At 35.1% G+C, this 20,805-nt stretch overlaps 1 protein-coding gene across 4 annotated transcripts in view; it reads right to left on the reverse strand.

Annotated features, from left to right (window-relative positions):
- Positions 1–4,741: 4,741 nt before the first annotated feature.
- The window catches only part of LOC149558067 (P-loop containing nucleoside triphosphate hydrolases superfamily protein), a 259,235-nt gene continuing 243,171 nt past the window's right edge, over positions 4,742–20,805 (reverse strand). For 2 of the 4 annotated variants that reach the window (XM_089832470.1, XM_089832471.1), the window contains one exon: positions 4,742–5,233. In XM_089832470.1, the coding sequence (XP_089688596.1) occupies positions 4,973–5,233 (261 nt within the window). In that variant the 3' untranslated portion in view covers positions 4,742–4,972. Of the gene's footprint in view, positions 5,234–5,815; positions 6,231–6,426; positions 6,508–20,805 lie in introns of those variants that run through there. The other 2 variants (XM_089832472.1, XM_089832473.1) reach the window with 2 other exon arrangements.

Here is a 20,805-nt window from a genome sequence, read left to right on the forward strand (position 1 = left end):
TTTGACGAAATTCAAAGCCAGATTTGACTTTGATTATCGAGAGATGAATCCTCAAATCAAGAGGGCTTTCACACACGTTCATCGCATCGAGGATGTTTGGATTGACATGTGAACATAATTGGATATAATGAAGATGGGTTACCACATATTATCTTTGCAACAAATCATTGATCTTAACATGCTTGAGATCCCATCAGAGTTCCAAATTAAAGATGATGGCAATGTTCTTCATCCTAAATTTCATCAGGCAAGTTTTGACAAAAGAAGCCCTTTTCCTATTCAATGGTAGTAGAAGGAAGGTATATCCATCCTAGATAGATTTCAATCCATTTTAACAAATACCAATAAGTGGCTTAACAGTGAAGGCCAAAAAAGGGATAATCTGAAGTTGGGATTGGATTGTAGAAGTTTTGGTCCTCCTGGAAGGAAGTCATGGCTAGAAATTATAAGAAAGGATGGGGCTTCTTCTTCTGATGCAAAGAAGTCCCTTTTCAAGTTGACGGGTGCAAAGGGATCTAAATCATCTCAAATCCTTGAACCAGTTTAGGAATCAAAAGAGGAATCAAAGGAGGAATTAGAGACATAATTAGATGAAGAAGATGAGGAAGACAAAGGGGAAGTTATGGTCATATCTCACCCAAGACCTACATAGACTCATGCACCATCCATGCATGAAGCACCTTTTATGGTTGAGATAGATGATGATGTGGATTCATTTTCCACTATTTTCACAACACCTATTCTAGTTTTAGAAATCAACACGTTGGCTCTTCCTATTTCTTCAGTCACTCCTCTCATTTTAGCAAATAAACAATATGAGCATTTGAGGAGTGTGTTCGAAGAGTTTCCGACTCTCACTAAGGGTCAAGTTTCTCAACTTGATACATCTTTGAAAAGTTTTGAGCTTTTCATTACAAGATCTTCTCATCATGCACCTATGAATTCAGCTGTATAGACTAATCTTGTTCAGTCACAACAAAGATACAATCAGGATCAATACCAATGGTCTCCATTGTACCTACATCCACATATGAAAGTTTCAACTTGCCTACATGGTTGAGCAAGATGACAATGAAAAAAGGAAAGTGGTTGTACCTCCAGATAACCTTCTTGACAACAAAACTAAGTCCAAATCTTTGAAAGATAAGATTGTTTCAAGGATCTTAGTTGATTTGGAGAAAACCAAGTTTGTAAAAGTTACTAAGCCACTAGTGGACAAACTTGTTGAAGAACTTACTCATTCTGATTACAAGTTCACTAAGGTAAAAATTGGGAAGCAATCACGCTTGAGTTGCTTGCAAGATGCTCAAGATGCATTAACTAAATTATCAAAAAAAAATTCATGAATTATGGGAAAAGAAGAGTCAACTCAAACAAGACGTTGCTTGCCTAAATGAAGTCATTCAACAAGAATCTTCTTAGAGTGTTGTTATTGTGTCTTAGACATCCAAGGAAATAAATTTAATTGAAACCGCCAAGTCTTGGATAGGAGAAGTCATTTCTTAAGTGTATCAAAGACATGAATGAAATGGAGCAAGGCTTGATTTCTTCCTCGACTTAAGAAGCCAATACTTTGAAGGAGATTCTCAAGTATAGGGATGAAATTGCTAAATTTGATTTAGATGTCATGAATTCATGTAACATTCTTCCATCCTGTGAGATGTTCTTCAAGTATCAAGAGCTTATAGGTTATAAAGAAGAAATATTGAGAACACTGATTACAATGTTGCAAACAGGTCTTAGAGATTGACAGATGATAAAAATAGGAACCAAATGTGATTTAAAACAAATGGGATGTCAACTTCATAACAAACACCGTAATATAATTACAGTTGAAAGAGTAGGTTCAAAATATACAATCACGATCAATGTTGATATAGATTACGAAGATTTTGGTTCTCACACAATTAACAAGTTTGTCATGTATAAATCCTTGACAAAGCACTTGCTAGATTCTCTGGTGCCAAATTCCAAGGTTGTATAAATAGCATATATAGATGCAGTAAGGATAGAGGCCATATCCAAGACAATGGAGATTTATGATCTTCCTACAATGTGTTATGTTATCATCAAGTTCAAGGCACTAAAAAACAATCTTTAAGATTGTTATTTTCTTTTTATTTCTACTTGTAGATCAAAGAGGATGAATTGTGTGAAAATATGTAATTACATGCAATGTTTGTTGCATGTGCAGTTGCATATAACCCAATAATTTCTCTTTTAGTTGGACCAAGTCAAAGTTGGTTGAGTTGTCCCCACTTTTTCCTCCATCTTTTTCTCAACCCCTATGCCTATATAGAAGAATGGCCCCTCATTGTAAAAATCATCTTTTATTCTATGCAAGAGAGCTCTAGAGAAATTGTGCCAACAGAACTTTGTTTGTGTAGCACTATTTTGATAGAAAAGTGAATGCAAAGGAGCAATTGAGACTTAACTTTGGTTGAGTGAGATGATTACTTTGCGAATTAGAAGCTTTGTCTGTGATTTGCATATGTTATATTTGATTCATGTAATCTTGCATTCCTAATAATTGACTATAAAACTAGTTAGAAGCAACTAGAGTCAGAGCTTTGACTAGGAGCAATTGTGGAGATATATAGTTAGAAGCTTTGTCTGTAGCTTATATCTCTTTTTGATTCACAAAACAGTTGAATATATCTTTACTTTTGGAAGTCTTTGTGCTCTATTAGTTAAAAAAATCATATAGAATTACGATCGGACTTCAAGCAAAATCGATACACTTTCAACTAGCCTTTGAGTTAATGTTAGTTTATCGATATCTCCATTTTCAGCTTTTAGATATAAGTGTAGTTAGAGATTTCACCCTACCCATTACTCACTCCACGGGTAAATGGATTCTTTCTTGTAAGTTAAAAGAAAAGAATATAGAACACCCTTTACAAAAATATCTCAACTTCTCGCTTACTTTGAGTTGATCCAAGGAATGGTGAGAAGGGGGAGCCTTCCCTTTAAGATAGGAGAGACTCTGTCTCACACATTGTGACTGGTCATCCTATTTTGCGACTGGATTTTATCCAAAACTGTCGGTTGCAAAATATCCACCCAACAAGGTCCTTTTCCTTCCAGTGCATCCTTTGAATACTTTTCCTAAAATGCTTCCCTTGAGTGCTTTCCCTGAAGTGTGTCTCTGCCTCCCTCAAGTAATTTCCCTCCGCACTTTGCCCTCAAGTATAGTCATACTTCATTCAGGTGCTTCCCATCAGTATTGCCCTCGAGTATTGTGGTATGTGATGTGTGGTAGAAAATTGTATTATGTAATTAGGTATATTACATATGGGATTAGACAAATAATAGACTCGCTTCATTAATCTAATATCTAATTGTTTGATAATTTTAGTTCCCTTACTTTAGATTAGGTTGCTCTTGCCATATAGATTTATTTCTTTTCAAATGTGATATATATTTCGCTTTCATGTTGATAATGGATTCATGGGATTGAGAAAATACCTCCACTATAAAATTAGATTCTTCCTTTTGCAACTATCCTCATGCATCTCCAAATAAGTTAGTGATGGCGCCAAAGTCAAAATCTCTCACTTAGGGCAAGAAATACTAACAAGAATATTGTTGCCCCATTAATGGTTCCATCCATATTTTATCCTTATTTCTTTTTGTTTCTCATACTTTTCTCCTACATATTTCTTTTCATTTCGTGTACTCTTTTTGACATTTAGGATGAAGATGTAGGTCAAACCACCTTGTACAAATTGTGTTCATATTCAAGCTCGTCTAAAAAACATCAAGTGTCCCTTGAAGCTCCTTAATTACATTTGAAACCACCATCAACTATATGAGCATCAACATTTCTGGATAACTTTTTCCATCATAGCCATCAATCTCATGGAATCTATAATGACTAACCAACAACCAAACACGGGGAATAAAGATTTTGTATGTTTCATATAAAAAGGAACAAGGATTTGATTTCAAAAGTGATTGAACAAAAACAAATATAGATACAACAATGTGTAGTAAAGTTGGTTGAAGTGGTCTCACAAAATGATAGCAATGTGTTATGAAGCGATGTTGTATGACTTTAATTAATATAATATTTTTACAAGACCAAAATCTCAATAGATGGTTATCTAACATGAAATATGTTTTTAATTCCATGGGATGTTCTCTTTTTGTATGACCTAAAACAACTCTCTTACTATTTGATTAGTTGTCTATATCAAAGTAATATAAATAAATTTACATATAACTTGAATAAGCTTTTAGATCTTATATTACATTAAAGTAAATTATGTTTATAAATAAAATAAAACAAGATTATTACTCTTAAGAAAACAAAATCATCATTTATATCATGCTTCGGCCTTCACCAAACCTTACCAATTCAGTTTGGAAGAATATACCGTCCTGGTGGGAAAAATTCACTGCCAAAGAATAGAAAACCAATTACAATGACCTTGAGTAGCCAGATTTCAATTTTGCAGTGATAACTATTAACCAATGTAACGGTGAAATTTTCCAATGATAGATATTCACCAATATAACTGCCCGTCAATAGTTCACGTATTGTGCATTTACACAACATAAAAAAATTGCCCGGGCTATTTTAGTATTTTAATCTCCTCGGTAAGATCTAAAAGATGCTGTGACAGTTCTTACACCACACTAATCTAGACAAGCAATATGCGCTTGATTGAGCTGAGCTAGATGTGGCTCAAAGCAAAACAAAAAACAAAAAATAGAACAATCAATTGCATTGATGAGATAGTTGAAAAACGATTTCCTTAAAGATCTATTATTTAACATTTTCCTCACTTACCAATGTCGTTATAAGTACAATGTGCAGCTCTACTTAGCAATGTTAAAATGAGACTGTAGCTTTATTATATAAATGAACTTGTGGATTAGAACTTTCCATCTGACACAAAAAAATACAGGCCTGATCACTCAGTTTTCTCAATATAAGATAAAATCCTTCTGATATATAGAACATTCATTACAGGGTGATCTCTTTGCATGTGAATGACAACTCATTTTCTATTCGTTTTAGCACAAATTGTTCATTGGTTGTAATTAAGTTTGTTATCAAACATTTTTCATCAGAAAACGGCTTACGGCCAGTCCTGCCAGCCCTGTGTAAGTAATCGGTGGCTGATTTGGGTAAATCAAAATTGTATATGTGACTTGTTTCTGGAAAATCGAGTCCTCTTGCAGCAATGTCTGTTGCAACAAGAAGATGACTCCCCTTCCTCAACTCCTGTACCAAGTTCCAAATCAGCTGAACATTAGTTCTGGATTATAACTTTACAGTAAAATAATCACGCATTGCAATAAATGGAGTCTTTGTTACCTTTTGATTCAAGAATCAAATTTGTATAGTTTCAGGAGGAATTCAATGATTATTATTTTTGGCTTCTGATGCACATTCAATGTTTTGCAGCAGTATAAGGAATTGAAAACTAGGAAGTTTTCCGCTTTAATTTTTAGTGGTTGGATACAATAAATCCTTATTTCTGCTTTTCAAGGTGTTACTGACATTCAAGTCTACTCAAACCTGCTCCCTCCCTTATTTTGAGAATTTGGAAGTTAAGTTCCTCTGTCAGTGCAGCAGATTACTTCTATTTAATGTGTATTTATTATATTTCAGAGGATATGCATAGGAATACGTTGAATATGGGAAAAAGAATAAAATATTTATTTTAAAATGGCTGAATGCGGCAGCAATCCCATTTTTCATGTAAAGGCATTTAAATAACTTGGACTAGTCATAGCAGTTATTCCCAATCGTAACATTTCTGACTTTAAGCAAAATAAATGATATAAAAGAGATTGCATCATATAACAAAAGATACCATTTCAATAATCTCACTTTGCTAGAAGAACAACCTGACAGCATGTTGATTGTTTTTCTGACACTCAATAGAAAACTAATCCAGTTTAAGCAAACACCCCTCAATGAAAGATCTCATACAATAGTTAATCTCAAGTTTCAACACATTAGATTGCCATTGTTTGAAACATCGTTAGCATTCTTAGGTTCTTTTTCAAAAGTTGATTTATGCCCGTGGCTCTAATAAGCATGCTTTGTCTGATAATATATTGGAGTTAATTTTGTCCATTCCTCCTATTTATTTGCAGAATGATGATCTCTTAACTACCTTATATGCTGTGAAGATGCTATCTCATATCACTTTCAATAAATATTTTTGCCTAATTATAACACTCTATTCCTGCTATGGATTCTGGTATGTTACCTGCACAATGCAAGCAATCAATTGAAAATATGAAGATCTTGTAAGGTCTGGATATGATAAATCTAGCAACATAAAAATAATTTAAACAGAAAATAGGAAAATGTAAACAACAGAATAAAGAAAAAAATGACTATCTGCAATGATGCAGGCATTATCATCAACAAACAAAATAGGGAAAGTGTGCAGCGAGTGCCACCTGGTCCAAGTCAATGTCACAACTATCAATGTAACTCACTCTTTTCCAACACAACTTTATTCCTGCTCTGGGCTCTAGGGTCTGGTATATTCTCCACACAAAGAAAGCAATCAATTGAAAATGTAGGAAAACCATTATAGTCTAAACAGAAAAAATGAAAGACCAATACAAACAGAATAGAGAGCAATAGTGACTATCTACAGCAATGTTTGCTTGGTTGGCTCCTACCAGACTCTGATCCTTGCTAAACAGCTCAACTGTCGTAAGTTATGGATTAAGGTGATTCAAAAAACACTATAATCTGCTTTAAGGATTATAATATCCCCCTCCTTAAGTTGTTTACTACAAAACTTTGTTAGTAAAAATTATTAAATTTCATTATAGTAATTAATATTTAGACATTCATTTATTTCTAGGATTCCTTCAAACCAAGCTTCTAACCCTTTGGGAGGATCCCTTGTGTTTTGGAGAACAGTCCTTGGGTATTCTTCCATCTTCCCTAAAACTATTATTCATGTTAGGATTCATAACCCTCTGAGAGGATTCCCTATGTTCTACAGAACAACCCTCAATTAGTTAGCCATCTTCCATGAAGGGTGTCCCTTAAGGTCTACAAGATTTGCCTGTCAAATCCCCTACATTTTCCTCAAATGGGATTATTTTATTGATATGAATTGATACAATTATATCTTCTATTTTGGAATGGTTCTAATCTAAATTATCTTTTACTTCATAATTATAAGTTCTCCTTGTCTATTTCCTATTCAATGGTGTTGATGTCAGTTTTGTATCACTACATAACATATTAGTAATTGAACATCCGATTCGGAGTATCAGGCATACAATTCCTCTCTTTAAAAATTATTGCTCATGAGATATGAGAATAACTCCAATGTTCCTTACACTTGTGGATACTCACACAGTTTTATCGATGTGATTTGTTGGTAATCACGTAAGCGGCCTTACACTATTCATTCAAGGATGACTTGGATTTTTGGTGAGATGGTGATGATTTTGTATGAGTGCCAGGTGATGTTGATGGTGACGGTCATGGTGGAGGATGTAGCGCCAAATAATGTTGATTGCGCAGGGAGGAGACAAAAATGGTTCTAATGACTTCTACCTACCTAACTTTCTTAGAGTGAAATTCGACTACCCAACTACTCGCTATTCTACTCCTACTCCTATGAATGGAAAGGTTAGCAAATCAGTCATCAGATAGATTTAATCCCAGGAGCTAGTTTGCCTAACAAGGCTGCTCACAGGATGACTCCTACTGAAACTAAGGAGCCAAACAGACAGGTTCAGGAGCTATTGAGGAAGGGTTTGATTCGGGAGAGCCTGAGTCCATGTACAATACCTGCAGTACTAGCACCAAAGAAGGATGGAGAGTGGAGAATGTGTACAGACTCTCGAGCTATAAACAAGATAACTATCAAGTATCGGTTTCCTTTGCCAAGGATGGATGATCTTATGGACTGTTTGAGTGGAGCTCAGTACTTCACAAAGATAGATCTCAAGAGTGGCTATCACCAGATATGGATACGAGAAGGAGATGAGTGGAAAATTGCCTTCAAGACCAAGGAGGGTCTTTATGAGTGGTTAGTCATACCTTTTGGATTGACGAACACCCCAAGCACCTTCATGCGGCTTATGAATGAGGTACTTAAGAAGTTCTTGGGAAAATTTGTTATTGTCTATTTGGATGATATTTTAATTTTTAGCAAGACTTTGGAAGAACATTTATTGCATATTCGTAGTGTCCTTGAAAGGTTAAGGGAAGAGAAACTGTTAATTAATCTGAAGAAGTGTATCTTTGCAAAAAGCGAGTTAGTCTACTTGGGGTTTGTTATATCACCTAAAGGTCTTAAAATGGATCCAAAGAAGGTAAAAGCCATCTTGGAATGGCCTACTCCAAAGTCTGCTACTAAGGTGAGATCATTTCATAGTCTAGTTAGTTTCTATAAGAAATTCATTAAGAATTTCAGTGGCATATGTGCACCCCTGACTGACACAATAAGAGGGGATAGAAAAGAGTTCAAATGGACTGCAGTAGCTACGAGAAGTTTTGAAATGCTGAAGAAGAAGGTGACAGAACAACCTGTGTTAGCACTTCCAGATTTTACAAAGGTGTTCCAGGTGGATTGTGACGCTAGTGGCAATGCTATTGGGGCTGTATTCAGCCAAGAAGGTAAGCCTATTGCATATTTTAGTGAAAAATTGAATGATGCAAAGAAGAAGTATTCTGTTTATGATCAAGAGTTCTATGCAATAGTTTAGGCCTTAAAGAAATGGAGACATTATTTATTGCCAAAGGAATTTGTTTTATATACTGATCACCAGGCATTACAGTACCTAAATAGCCAAGGTAAATTGAACCAGAGGCATATGAAGTGGGTAGAGTTCTTGCAGAGCTATACATTTGTGTTGAAGCATAGAAGTGGAAAATCTAACAAGGTTGCAGATGCATTAAGCAGGAGGCAGTTGTTGCTTACAGTAATGCAAGTTGAAGTAGTTGGGTTTAATGAACTCAAGAATCTGTACCCTGAGGATCTTGATTTTGCTGAAGTGTGGAAAGCTTGTAAAGAGCTTGTTGCTGTAGACAGAACCAAGTGGCTAGACTATTTGATTTAGGATGGTATGTTGTTCAAGGGCAGTCAATTATGCATTCCAAAGAATTCCAAGAGGGAAAATCTGGTTAAGGAGAAGCACAGTGGAGGCATGGCAGGACATTTTGGTCGAGACAAGACCATTGCCATTCTTAGAGAACATTATTTTTGGCCTCAGATATCACAGGATGTGAAGAAGTTTGTACAAAGTTGTCAAGTTTGTCAAGTGGCCAAGGGATTTAGTCACAATACTGGACTATATCAGCCATTGCCTGTTCCATCAAAGCCATGGGAGGACATAAGTATGGATTTTGTTCTTGGATTGCCGAGGACACAAAGGGGTAATGACTCAGTATTTGTGGTGGTTGATAGGTTCTCCAAAATGGCACATTTCATTCCTTGCCACAAACTCATGATGTTGTCCGTATTGCAGACTTGTTTTTCAGAGAGGTAGTGAGACTACATGGTCTCCCAAGGAGTATAGTTTCTGATAGAGATACTAAATTTGTGGGGTATTTCTAGAGGACATTGTGGAAAAAGTTGAGAACAGACTTCAAATTCAGTTCCACACATCACCCACAGACTGATGGTCAAACAGAAGTGGTAAACAGAAGTCTGAGAAATTTGCTGAGATGTTTAGTTGGGGATAAGCCCAAGGGATAGGATTTGATTCTACCACAGGTGGAATTTGCTTACAATAACTCTATAAATAGAAGTACTGGTAGATCACCATTCCAAACTGTATATGGAAGTAGCCCAAGGACTGCACCAGAATTGAGGAAAATGGAGCAAGGGGAGAGGACAAGTGCTGAAGCAGAAGAGTTTGCTGAACATATCAAGAGCCTACATGCGGAGGTCCAGGCACACATTATCAAGATGAATCAAGAGTATAAAGCTAGGGCTGATCAAAGGAGAAGACATAAGGAGTTCCAAGTAGGGGATCTAGTCATGGTACACTTAAGAAAGGAAAGATTTCCAGTAGCTACTTACAACAAGCTAAAGATGAAGAAATTTGGCCCTTGCAAAATTCTGAAGAAACATGACTCAGAAAATGCATATAAGGTGGAGTTACCAGATGGAATTCACATTTCTCCTATCTTCAACATTGCAGACTTAACCGAGTATCATGATGATGGTGCAGATGAGGAACTGATGTTAGAGCCATGTCCAATTCCTACTTCTAAGAAGGAGGAGATAGAAGACATTCTAGATCATCGTGTGGGCAGGAGTACCAGAAATAGGCAGTATGAAGAGTATTTGGTTAAGTGGAAAGGTCGACCAATCGAGGACTCAACTTGGATATCAGCAGCTGAGGTTTCCCATTTGGGATTTCCTCTACCATCCATAAAGTGACAAGGTCACTTTTCAATCTACCCTGGGTGTCTGATGCAGGAGCATCCAGAGGTATAAGGGCAATCTTGTGTCACCCAAAAAAAAATGTACTTAGACTTAGTTTCTGTTTCATGTGTTTTCATTTCTGGATACCCATTTGGGTCAAATAAAGGTTCCAACTCTCACAGTTCCACCATCAGTGTTCTAGGTTAGAGTATTTGAGCACCTTAGGATATGTGTAAATGCCAAAAAAATAGGCATATGTAATTGAGCCATCATTTTGGTGAACTAGGTGTAAATTGGTTTGATAATTGTAATTGTAATTTAGAGCATTCCAAAAAAAAATCAGGTCAAAAGTCTTCACGGTTTGAAAGTTATTGCAGTTTTCCGATTTCTAGAGCCCTTCTAAGAGTGCTCCGAAGTCAGGTTCAGAGCATTAAATGACCTCATACAAGGCCAAAAAAAGGGAGACGAGCTTCGGCCTATAGAGCACTTCGAGAGCTTTCTCGAAATGTAAACGGTTTGTCAATCGGAGCTACGGTTCAAAAGTTATGCCTCCCGGAAGTTCAGTTACCGTTTTTGGATTCTTCTAGTTTTGTGCCGACTTCTAACGCGGCTTCTAGAGCCTTCTATTTGGTCGGTGGATGCCAACTAGCACTTTCTAGAATGTATTCCTAATCCTTAACCCTTTGGGGTCTATTTAAGGACATTTCTGGCATTGTAAAAGACAGTTCGGAGTGGAGTTTGAGAGAAGGAACTGGGAGAAGAAATTATCTCCTGATTCATACTATTGTAAGCCCATAGGGCATGTTTTGAAGTCCATTTTCTCTGTACTACATGTAATAGCATATTTACATAGTAAATAAAATTTTCCCTTTCTTGTTGTGTCCATTCTGTGCTTGGGTTGTGTCCCCATCATTTACTGTACCGACATTGGTATCAGTTATTCGCTTCATTTTCGAGAAGAAAGTTGTTTTGGCATCATATCCTCTTTGTCTTTCCTATGTTTGTCCCCTTAGGATTCTTGCTTGTACTAACATCCTCCATCTCGTTGCCCTATTACGGGATGGTAAAGTGGTGGACAATTAGACTAGCAGAACCAAGGGAGGCAATCCTTAGACTAAAATGAAAGAAGGAAGTCAGCTTAAGGACCCCTTTCAACTCTAAATGATTTGAACTTAATTTTACCAATAGTTGGATCTTCTTTTTGGAATTTAGGATCAGACTTCGAGAATTTCAAACCCCTTGCAAATCTTGAGGCCCTAGCTCTAGAAGAAAATAGCAGCCCCTCTTGAAAATCAAAATTTTCCCCTCTTGAAAATCAAAATTTTATCTTCCACAAATTTCGGCTCCCACAAAATTCAGCAAGCAAGAAGAGTGCAGATCTGCTCTTGCAAAAAAATCATCCAGGGAAAATACCAATCTGCCCTTGCAAAAATTGTCCAAGGAAGAAGAAATCTGCCCTTAGCCAAAAATCGCTTAAGCACCAAAGAGGAGTGGAGAATGAGGAGAAAAGGGGAAAGAGTTTCCTCTTATACCCAATTCCTATACTCTCCTTAGCTGGCTGACTGGGATCCTGGGAGCAAAAAAAATATTAATTAGCACACAAAACTGGCCCCCAATTAAATGCTTAGCACAAAATTAACTTTGCCATGATGAAATTTACATTTTTAAATTGCCAATTAGACCAAATTTGCAAAAAGAAATTAAATAATGCTTTGGAGATGCTAAATATTTCCATTTAATGATGATATAGCAATTAATATATCATTAAAATTGGATTTTCACTAGCCAAAAGCCATTTTTTAATATTAAATTACCAATTTCATTAAAGGCTTAAAAAATTTCAAGGCAATTTTAATCCATTGAAGCCAATCTTTTTGCAATTCAATTCAAATCGACTTTGCCAAGCAATTTAAATTTTTAACACAAATAAAATTATTTATCTAAAGTCTAAAATTGATTTTGCAATTTGCTTTCATCATGACAAAAATTAATTTTCTCACCAAAAAAAAATTCAAGATTTTCCAAAAAAGTTCAAACCTAACAAAATTTCATTGTTTGAAAATTATCCAAATTTACAAAATTATATCCAAATTTTCAAAAGAAATTGTTTAAATACAAATTTTACAATTTTATCTTACCAAACGTTGTTTTTGAAAATTTTGTCCGGCCTAAGGATGAAATTGGTTGTTTTGGAAAATCAAGCTGGAATCAGGTGAAAATAAGCTAAACCTCTCCCTTTTGGCCTGAAGGTGCCTAGGGCGTAAAATCTCAAAAAAATCAAATCAAAATTGTTGGACAATCCAAAAATTTGCCAAGTTGATTAAAATAAGGGGTTCCCAAAATTTTGGGGCTATGGTGTGAGAACCTCACAACAAATGGTAATTTAAAAATCTTGTTTTAATTTGTTTTATCTTTGTTCTTCTGAAAAGTCACAACCCTTCATAATCATAATCCTTTCGAAAAGTCACAACACTTCACAACCATTCATAATTACAAATCTTTCAAAGAGTCACATCCTTTAACCATTTTAAGTTTTTGAAAAAATCTCTTATTTTCTTCTCATTCTTTTCCCCTTCCATTAATCCTTCTTTTACTCCTATCTTCCTCTCTTCCTCCTGAAATGAACTCTCCTCCCTTTTACATCTTAATTTGAAAGACTCCTATCTCTTTATTACATATATCTTGAATTATCATTAGATTTAGTAAATTCATATTATTCTATATCATATTATTTATTTATTTATTAATTTTATGTTTATTATCATTTGTTATTAGATTTTATTTAGAAAGTTAACATTATTTCTACAATACTCTCTTATTGTTAATCGTATTTACATATTCAATCATTGTAATTTTATTCTTATTCAATTATTTTAAATATTATTCTATTGATAAAAAATGATATATGGTATTATTTATGTGTTATATGTTGATGTTTTGGTACAAAGAGAAATTAGTATAATTACAATGATATCTATCTATCTATATATATATATATATTGATGAATAGACATGTCCCTTCTCTTGCTCTATTCCCTATACAAATACAAGAGGACATTGTCATTTGGAAAGCACATACTGGACATTATGGCAATGCAAATACATTTGCAGCGATCCTCAAGAAAATCAGCATGGTATCAGAGCAGGTACGAATCTCTAGAATCAACATAAGAATCGCAAAATACTAATATTTTGCAATCAGAAGGTTGGCAGATACTGAAGCAGTGATAAACATAGATGAAGACAAATATTTTGCGTGTTATATTTAAACTCTATACTTATATACTCTGCTAATTTGGAGGGCTGCTTCAGTTCGTAGATAGAAACAGATCAAACAAATACAATATCACTAATAACGAAAGGAAATATTTGAAATACATGTTGGATGCTGAGGGCAATTAATTACTACATTATCTATGGTTCCCTTGCAGCGAATCGAGCTCCCTCTCCTCCATGCTAAAGAAAATTGTACTACCCAACTTTGACAAAGTCACTAGATTCATTAGACCCTATCACAAGGTTGATTTTGTTGTTATAGAGATATAGGATTTGACAGGGATATCAAAAGAGTTGTACTTATTTTATTTGCCAGCAGCGTGGGAGGAAATAGAATGTTGTCAGTCTTGTAAGAGTTTTCAAATAGTTGCGATCTGGTCGAAAACAATTTGACACATTCAACGTCGGAGTAGATGCCAACCACTACAAGAAATAATGATGTCACTATTGGATGAGTGCAGTCGGGTGCACTCTGATTTTTATGGGTAGATCATCTATGGTAGTCCACATGCAAACCAATGTCAAAAGTTTCAATTTGTGTCTGTGAATTCCATTACCATTTTTGGAGCAGAAATCATTGGGTTTGTAATGGTCGATGGAAATGTTTTGCAACAGACTTGTGTATCATGCAAGGGCTGGCCAATGGTTCTCCAATTATTCCAGAAAACGTCGAGAAAGAGAATCCATGGGCTTGATAGATGCCAATTCTCATATGAAAATTGGAGAATTTGCATGTAATCAATAATATAAATTTTGATTCATTGCATACTAAAGGCATCATCGGGGATCCATAAAGTACCACCAGACTCTACTTTAGAGTTGCATTGATTAATAGGGTGATGCTATAAATTTTGTGGAGCACATCGAGAAAGAGACTCTATGGGCTTGATAGATGCCAATTCTCATATGAAAATTGGAGACTTTGCATGGAAATAATAATATAAATTTTGATACATTGCATACTACAGTCATCATCGGGGATCCATAAAGTACCACAAAGCTCTACTTTAGAGTTACATTGATTAATATGGTGATGCTATATAAATTTTGTGGAAGTTGTTATGGTACTCCCAACATTAATAAACATCATTGATGAGTAAAGAATCAAATAAATTGTTTGGTGTAACCATATGGTGGTTAAATGAAAAATTAGCAGTTGGAGATGTGTATAAAATATAACTTGCTTGTATCTCCTAACTAGTCGATCCTCTTGGGCAAATCTAATAAATATTCTCACACTAGAAAATGGGAGGAAATGATGAAAAAATCGAAGTAACATTAAAACAATTATGTTACTTAAAGTATATTCAAATATGAATTATATAATAAACATTTGGAATTAATAACATTATAAAGGAGGTTGAGTGGGTGTTAAGAGAAAATGAAAATGAGTGAGTGGAAGATAGGAGAATATAAAAGTATGTAAAGTAGAATTTTTGATGAGGAACTCTCTTACACAAAAATTAGTCCTAAATCCTAAGGGGATTCATCATTCTGGCATCATCTTTTAACTGCAAGAGATAAGTACTTTTTTATTATTATATCTTGAGAACTACCTTTATTTTTGTAGTTAATCTCTTATTTGTGTTTCTATTTGTACTAAAAGAGTTATGTGCTTTGATCTTTTCCTCCGAGAATGATATTGCAGGAAAATGGAAATTGACACTTCTTCAAAGGTAAAAGATCTCATAAGATTGATGTTCAGAGGGAGCCTGACACCTCTGTTTGAAGGAGCAGATAGAGGATATGTTTCAGTTGATCTTTGAAGATTATGATCATATCATAATCAGAGGGAGTTTTGACTTAATGTAAGTTTTGGTATCATGTGTGTGACTGCATGATTTAATGAGCCTACCCCTTGTGTACATCATGAGAAAGTGACAACTTCCAAATGATGTCACTTGTATTTGCAAAAGTTACTGTAAGGTGATGATCTTAAAATAACTTGTATTATGAGATCAAACAAATTGAGTATATGGTGAATGTCTTGCATCTCAACATTTTGGAAGGCCAATACTCTTTATATCAAATATGATATCGAACCTCATTTTGAGTACTTGGTGAATATCATTGATATTCTAGGATTGATATCAAATGTGATATCAAACCTTATTTTGAGTACTTGGTGAATATCATTGATATTTTGGGAGACCAATACTCATGATATCAGATGTGATATCAAACTTTATTAAGTAATTGGTGAATATAATATGTTGATATTCTAGAAGAGCATTACTCATGATATCAAATGTGATATCAAAATATTGAATATCTTCTGATCAAAGATATTCTTATACTACAATAAGATAATACATGGTCATATGTTTATCCTACCTAGCTAAAAGGGAGTGTTGATGTTTTGGTATATTTGGTAGAATAAACCTATGAGATCAAAGAGAAATTAATATAATTAAAATAATATTATATATAGAGAGAGATAAAATTAAGTTTGCCATTACATTAATTATATTGATGAATAAACATGTCTCTTCTCTTGGTCTATTCCTCATACAAATACAAGAGGACGCTGCCATTTGGAAAACACATACCAGACATTATGACAATGCAAATACAATTGCAGCGATCCTCAAGAAAATCAACATTATAACTATTCCATAATTTTTATATTAATTTTAAATATGACTTTATTGTCATTATTTATTTAGAAATATTGTACTTATTTATTATAAAAAGTATATCTTACAATGGGGACACAGCAGTCCTCCCTTCCTCAAATTGCTTGTCCTTAAGCAATCAAATCATTTCTTCTATTGATCTGAAACATGTCATGGATATAATTGAACCTCTTCCAATCTCCATTGCTTTCTACATTAGTCTTTCATAGGAGTTATTTTCCTATACACTATTTTACCCTACAAGATGACTAGATCATGCTTTGATACCACTATAATATCCCCCTTAAGTTGTTTCTTAATGAGATTAACCTACTTTGTTAGTAAAAACCTACGTTGCCGATTTGGGTTTGGGGACAGATTCGGGTTCGGGGTTCGAGTTCATAGGTTCGAGCAAAAAAAATTTCCCCATTTGAATTCGTGGGTGGGTTCGTGAGTGTGTATATATATATGCAAAAATAAATAAAAACTCACATAGTTGTAAAAGTAAAACTAAGTCATTCTATAGTATGAATATATCAATGTTACTTGATTATAGATCAATGCCAAATGTCAAAGATAAACATTAAATACTCACTCATTAATCTATGCTAATGTTGTAAATAAAATAATACATTGAATTACTAAAATGCAAAATGGAATTTCAAAACATAGACTACTTCATCATATTGATAGATAATAAATGATGACTTAATAAAGTTTGAAATTGTGAAACATGGTGATAAATCATAAATGACTCAATAAGTCAATGACAAATGTTTAAACATAGTTTATCAAAGATGCAAATGCCCTTCAAGGGTCAAATGGGTCATCAAAATATGAGGGATCAATGGCTTCATCCTCATCTATATCATTGACATTTTCCTCATCATTGGAATCCAAACTGGTTCCACTAGCCCCAAATGCAACCACATCCTCCTCGTCCTCCTCAACATCTAGCAAGGCAATTCTAGATATATCTTGAACAGTCATATCCAAGTAAGAAGTCTCAGGTAGTACATCCCACAACTTCTCTGGTCCCTTCTTATATCCTAGATCCTTGCGTGACAGGAGGCGCTAGTTGTTGTGAATAAATACCAAGTCCTTTGCTTTCTTCGAACCCAACCAGTTACACTTCACTAAGTGGACAAAGCAGTATGTACTCCAATTCTGCTCAGCAGCAGAAGAGCTCACAGCCTAGAGAGACAACCAACAAATTTTAAAAAATTAGCTAAGTATTTTACAATACAATAGGAATTTAAGAGTGCTAATTCGACAAGCTAAGTGGCCATAAGAAAAGGAAAAAAACTTAAATACATACTTGTGACAAGATCTTAATGGCAAGAGGTTGGAGGTACATGTAACTTTCCCCATGTAAGTACCACCATCCAATGGCATCCAATCTACTTTGGTCATTGATTGCATCAGGTACTGCATTTTTGCCTGAGACAAAATCAACAAACTCTCTCCTAACATTTGATGCCACATCAGGATCACTAAAGAGCCTGTTAAGTGCCCTCTTATACCCAACAGCAACTTCAAGATCTCTATATGGTGCCACTCTACCAGGAATATAAAGTATCTCACTGCTATAATATCTAGGAGAAAGTGCATATGCCAGGAGGTGTAAACATGTAGTCATCTTGTTCCAACGATGTAGAACAATTTTCTCCACCTTAGTCTACAAGGTATCAAGATCCTGCTCTCTCCTCTGAATGACCTAGGATGTCAAATGATGTACATGTAAGTTGTCTTGATGTAGTGTTAATAACTTAATTAAAATCAAAAACCAAAATCTGTCAATAAACAAGGATAAAGTATTGTATAAAAATTTAAACTTACTGATTTCATTCTTTCTAGCATGGAGTCCATAGCATCATATATGTTCCCCAAACAAGGCTCATCCGTGTCGGCAAACCAAAGCATAAACATGATGGGCTCGGCGAGTTCTAATGCATATTCCACCCTATTCCAAAAATCATCACTCAAGATCAAATCCTTTACAGTTTTGGCCTTTTCTGTATCAGCTTGCTTCCATCCACCCCATTTTTTGCTAATAACCATTTAACACAATGCCTCTTTCACCCTCACAAGTCGTCTAAGGACGATTGTGTGTGAAGCAAACCTTGTTTCAGCAACCTATTACCATGTTAATTCAAATTGTAAGTTAATATGATAAGTTGATAACACAAAAATTTAAGAATATGTATTAAATTTTGTAAAGTATGACAGAAAAATTAAAATGATAAATGAAGCTAAATAAAGTTTAAAATTTACCTTCAATAATTCTAAGCCGGAGAAAGTTCTAAAAATTGCTTGTGACATATGGTGGTTTGTCACAAACATTTGGATCTGCTCACCTTCCTCATACACATTTTTCATCCATTCAATTTGGCTGCCCATTGTTTTCATCACCAAGTTCAAGATGTGGATAGTGCATGGTGTCCAAAAGATATGCTCATATCGTCCTTCTACCAAAGCACCTGCAGCCTTACAAACTTTAACATTTTTCGTTATTACTTGGACAACATTATTAGCTCCCACGGACTCTATGGATTCAATGAGAAGTTGGGCAATAAAATTTGCATCATTTACTTGCCCTTCACAATCAACCGCCTTCAAAAACATTGCCCCCTTGGGGCAAACAGTAATCACATTTATTAATGGACGGTTTTTGCAATCTTTCCATCCATCCGAGACAATGCTCACCTCCATTTGGATCCAAGAATCTCCTACTTGTTTGAGGAGGTTTTCTACATTCTTTCTCTCTTTATGCAATATGGTGGTTCTCAACTTTTCATCTCCAGGGGATCGGTAACCATGAGGTGCATCATTTATTGCTTTCACCATCTCTCTCCAATAAGGGGATCTCACTAGATTGAATGAAACACCATTTGTAATGAGGCAACACCCAATCTTTATGTCAGCAATTTCTCTCTTGTCATTTTCAAATGTCATATCTAATGGGCCTCTCTTGCGGGATGGGGGTGTTTCTATTTCATCTTCATCCACAAATGGGGTAGGTAGGAAGGGATGTGGTCTACTGATTGTTTGAGAGGGTGGTGTTGGTGGTTTTTGCTTTGACTTATCTTTTTTTGACACTAACCTATCAGCCTCTTGTTGTTCTTTTAACATGCTTGCTATTTGAGGAGCCGACAACCCTTTTTTACCTCCCTCTAGGGGCCCCTCACACATGGAAATCCCTTGACCTAGTGGACCTATTAAATGATGTTTAACTTGGTAATAGGAGCTTCTATATTAGTTTTAGCAAAAATTGCATTTCCATATATACCCTCCTCCATCAACACATTGCTCAATTCTTGTTGTATACTTCCACAAAGGAGAGCCTTTATCAATTTTAAATCCTTGGGATTCCACCCCACCCACTGAACCCTGATTACTCATTCTTGAATTCTTGCAATCTCTAAAAACAAATTTAAAAAAATATTTCAAGACTTATTCAAAACTTGATAAAAATTTAGAACAATAATTTTTTTTTTTAAAACTAAAAACAAACTATGAAAGAAGCAAAAGGAAGGATCAAATGCATACCTGGAACACTCAGCACTGATTATTTGAAGGATTTGAGACTCCACAAACAATCTCTACTATCTTCTCTTCAAATTTGCAAAATGGCCACACCAAAATGAGAGAGCAAAATGACAAAGCAAATGAGAGATTAGATGAATGAAATGCATCTAATAGGCCTTACTTTAGGGTTTGGAAAAAAAAAAACATATTTTTAACGCTTTGTTCCGCCCAGATTCGCCCGGGTCCACGACGGGTCCTGGCAGGGTCCGTGTTTTGCCCTGCGGCAAGGCAAAACACAGACCTTGCCCGGACCCATTGCGGACCTGGGCTCGAATCCGGACTCGGACTCAAGCTCCAGGGTCCGAATCCGGCAACTTAGGTAAAAACTACTAAATTTAATTATAACAATTAATATTTCGATATTCACTTATTTGTATGTAATCCTCAAGGATTCCTTCAAATCAGGCTTCCTAATCCTCTAGGAGGATCCCTTGTGTTCTGGAGAATGGCCCTCAATTATTCTTTTGTCTTGCTTAAAATTATTATTTAAGTCAGAATTCATAACCCTTTGAGAGGACCTTGTGTGTTCTACAAAACAACCCTCGATTAGTTAGCCATCTTCCTTGAAAGGTATCCCTTAAGGTCTACAAGATCTGCCGATTGCTGAACAAATAGTAGCTTCGGTTAGATATAAGAATGATTATTGATTTGATGATGCATATGTGTGTGTCCATATCAGCATACTCTATATTTATTGACATACATACACACATACATATTTAATTGTATATTTCATATATGTTTTGGAAACCAATTATTATTTCTGTAACTGATTGGAACTCCATACGCTCCAAGAATTTTATCGATCTGCATTTAGAGATTATTGATTGCAGATTAGTGTTAGTTGATGTTCATTTTCAATCTTGATCAAGCATTATTATCAGTGATATTCAGATCAGACATTTCATGCAAGATCACTATAGATCTTAATTGATAATCATTTGCATTTGTTA

Source organism: Cupressus sempervirens, chromosome 5 (genome assembly GCF_028749045.1).
Source record: "Cupressus sempervirens isolate cs-2001-9-10 chromosome 5, ASM2874904v1, whole genome shotgun sequence".
NCBI classification, from domain to species: Eukaryota; Viridiplantae; Streptophyta; class Pinopsida; order Cupressales; family Cupressaceae; genus Cupressus; species Cupressus sempervirens.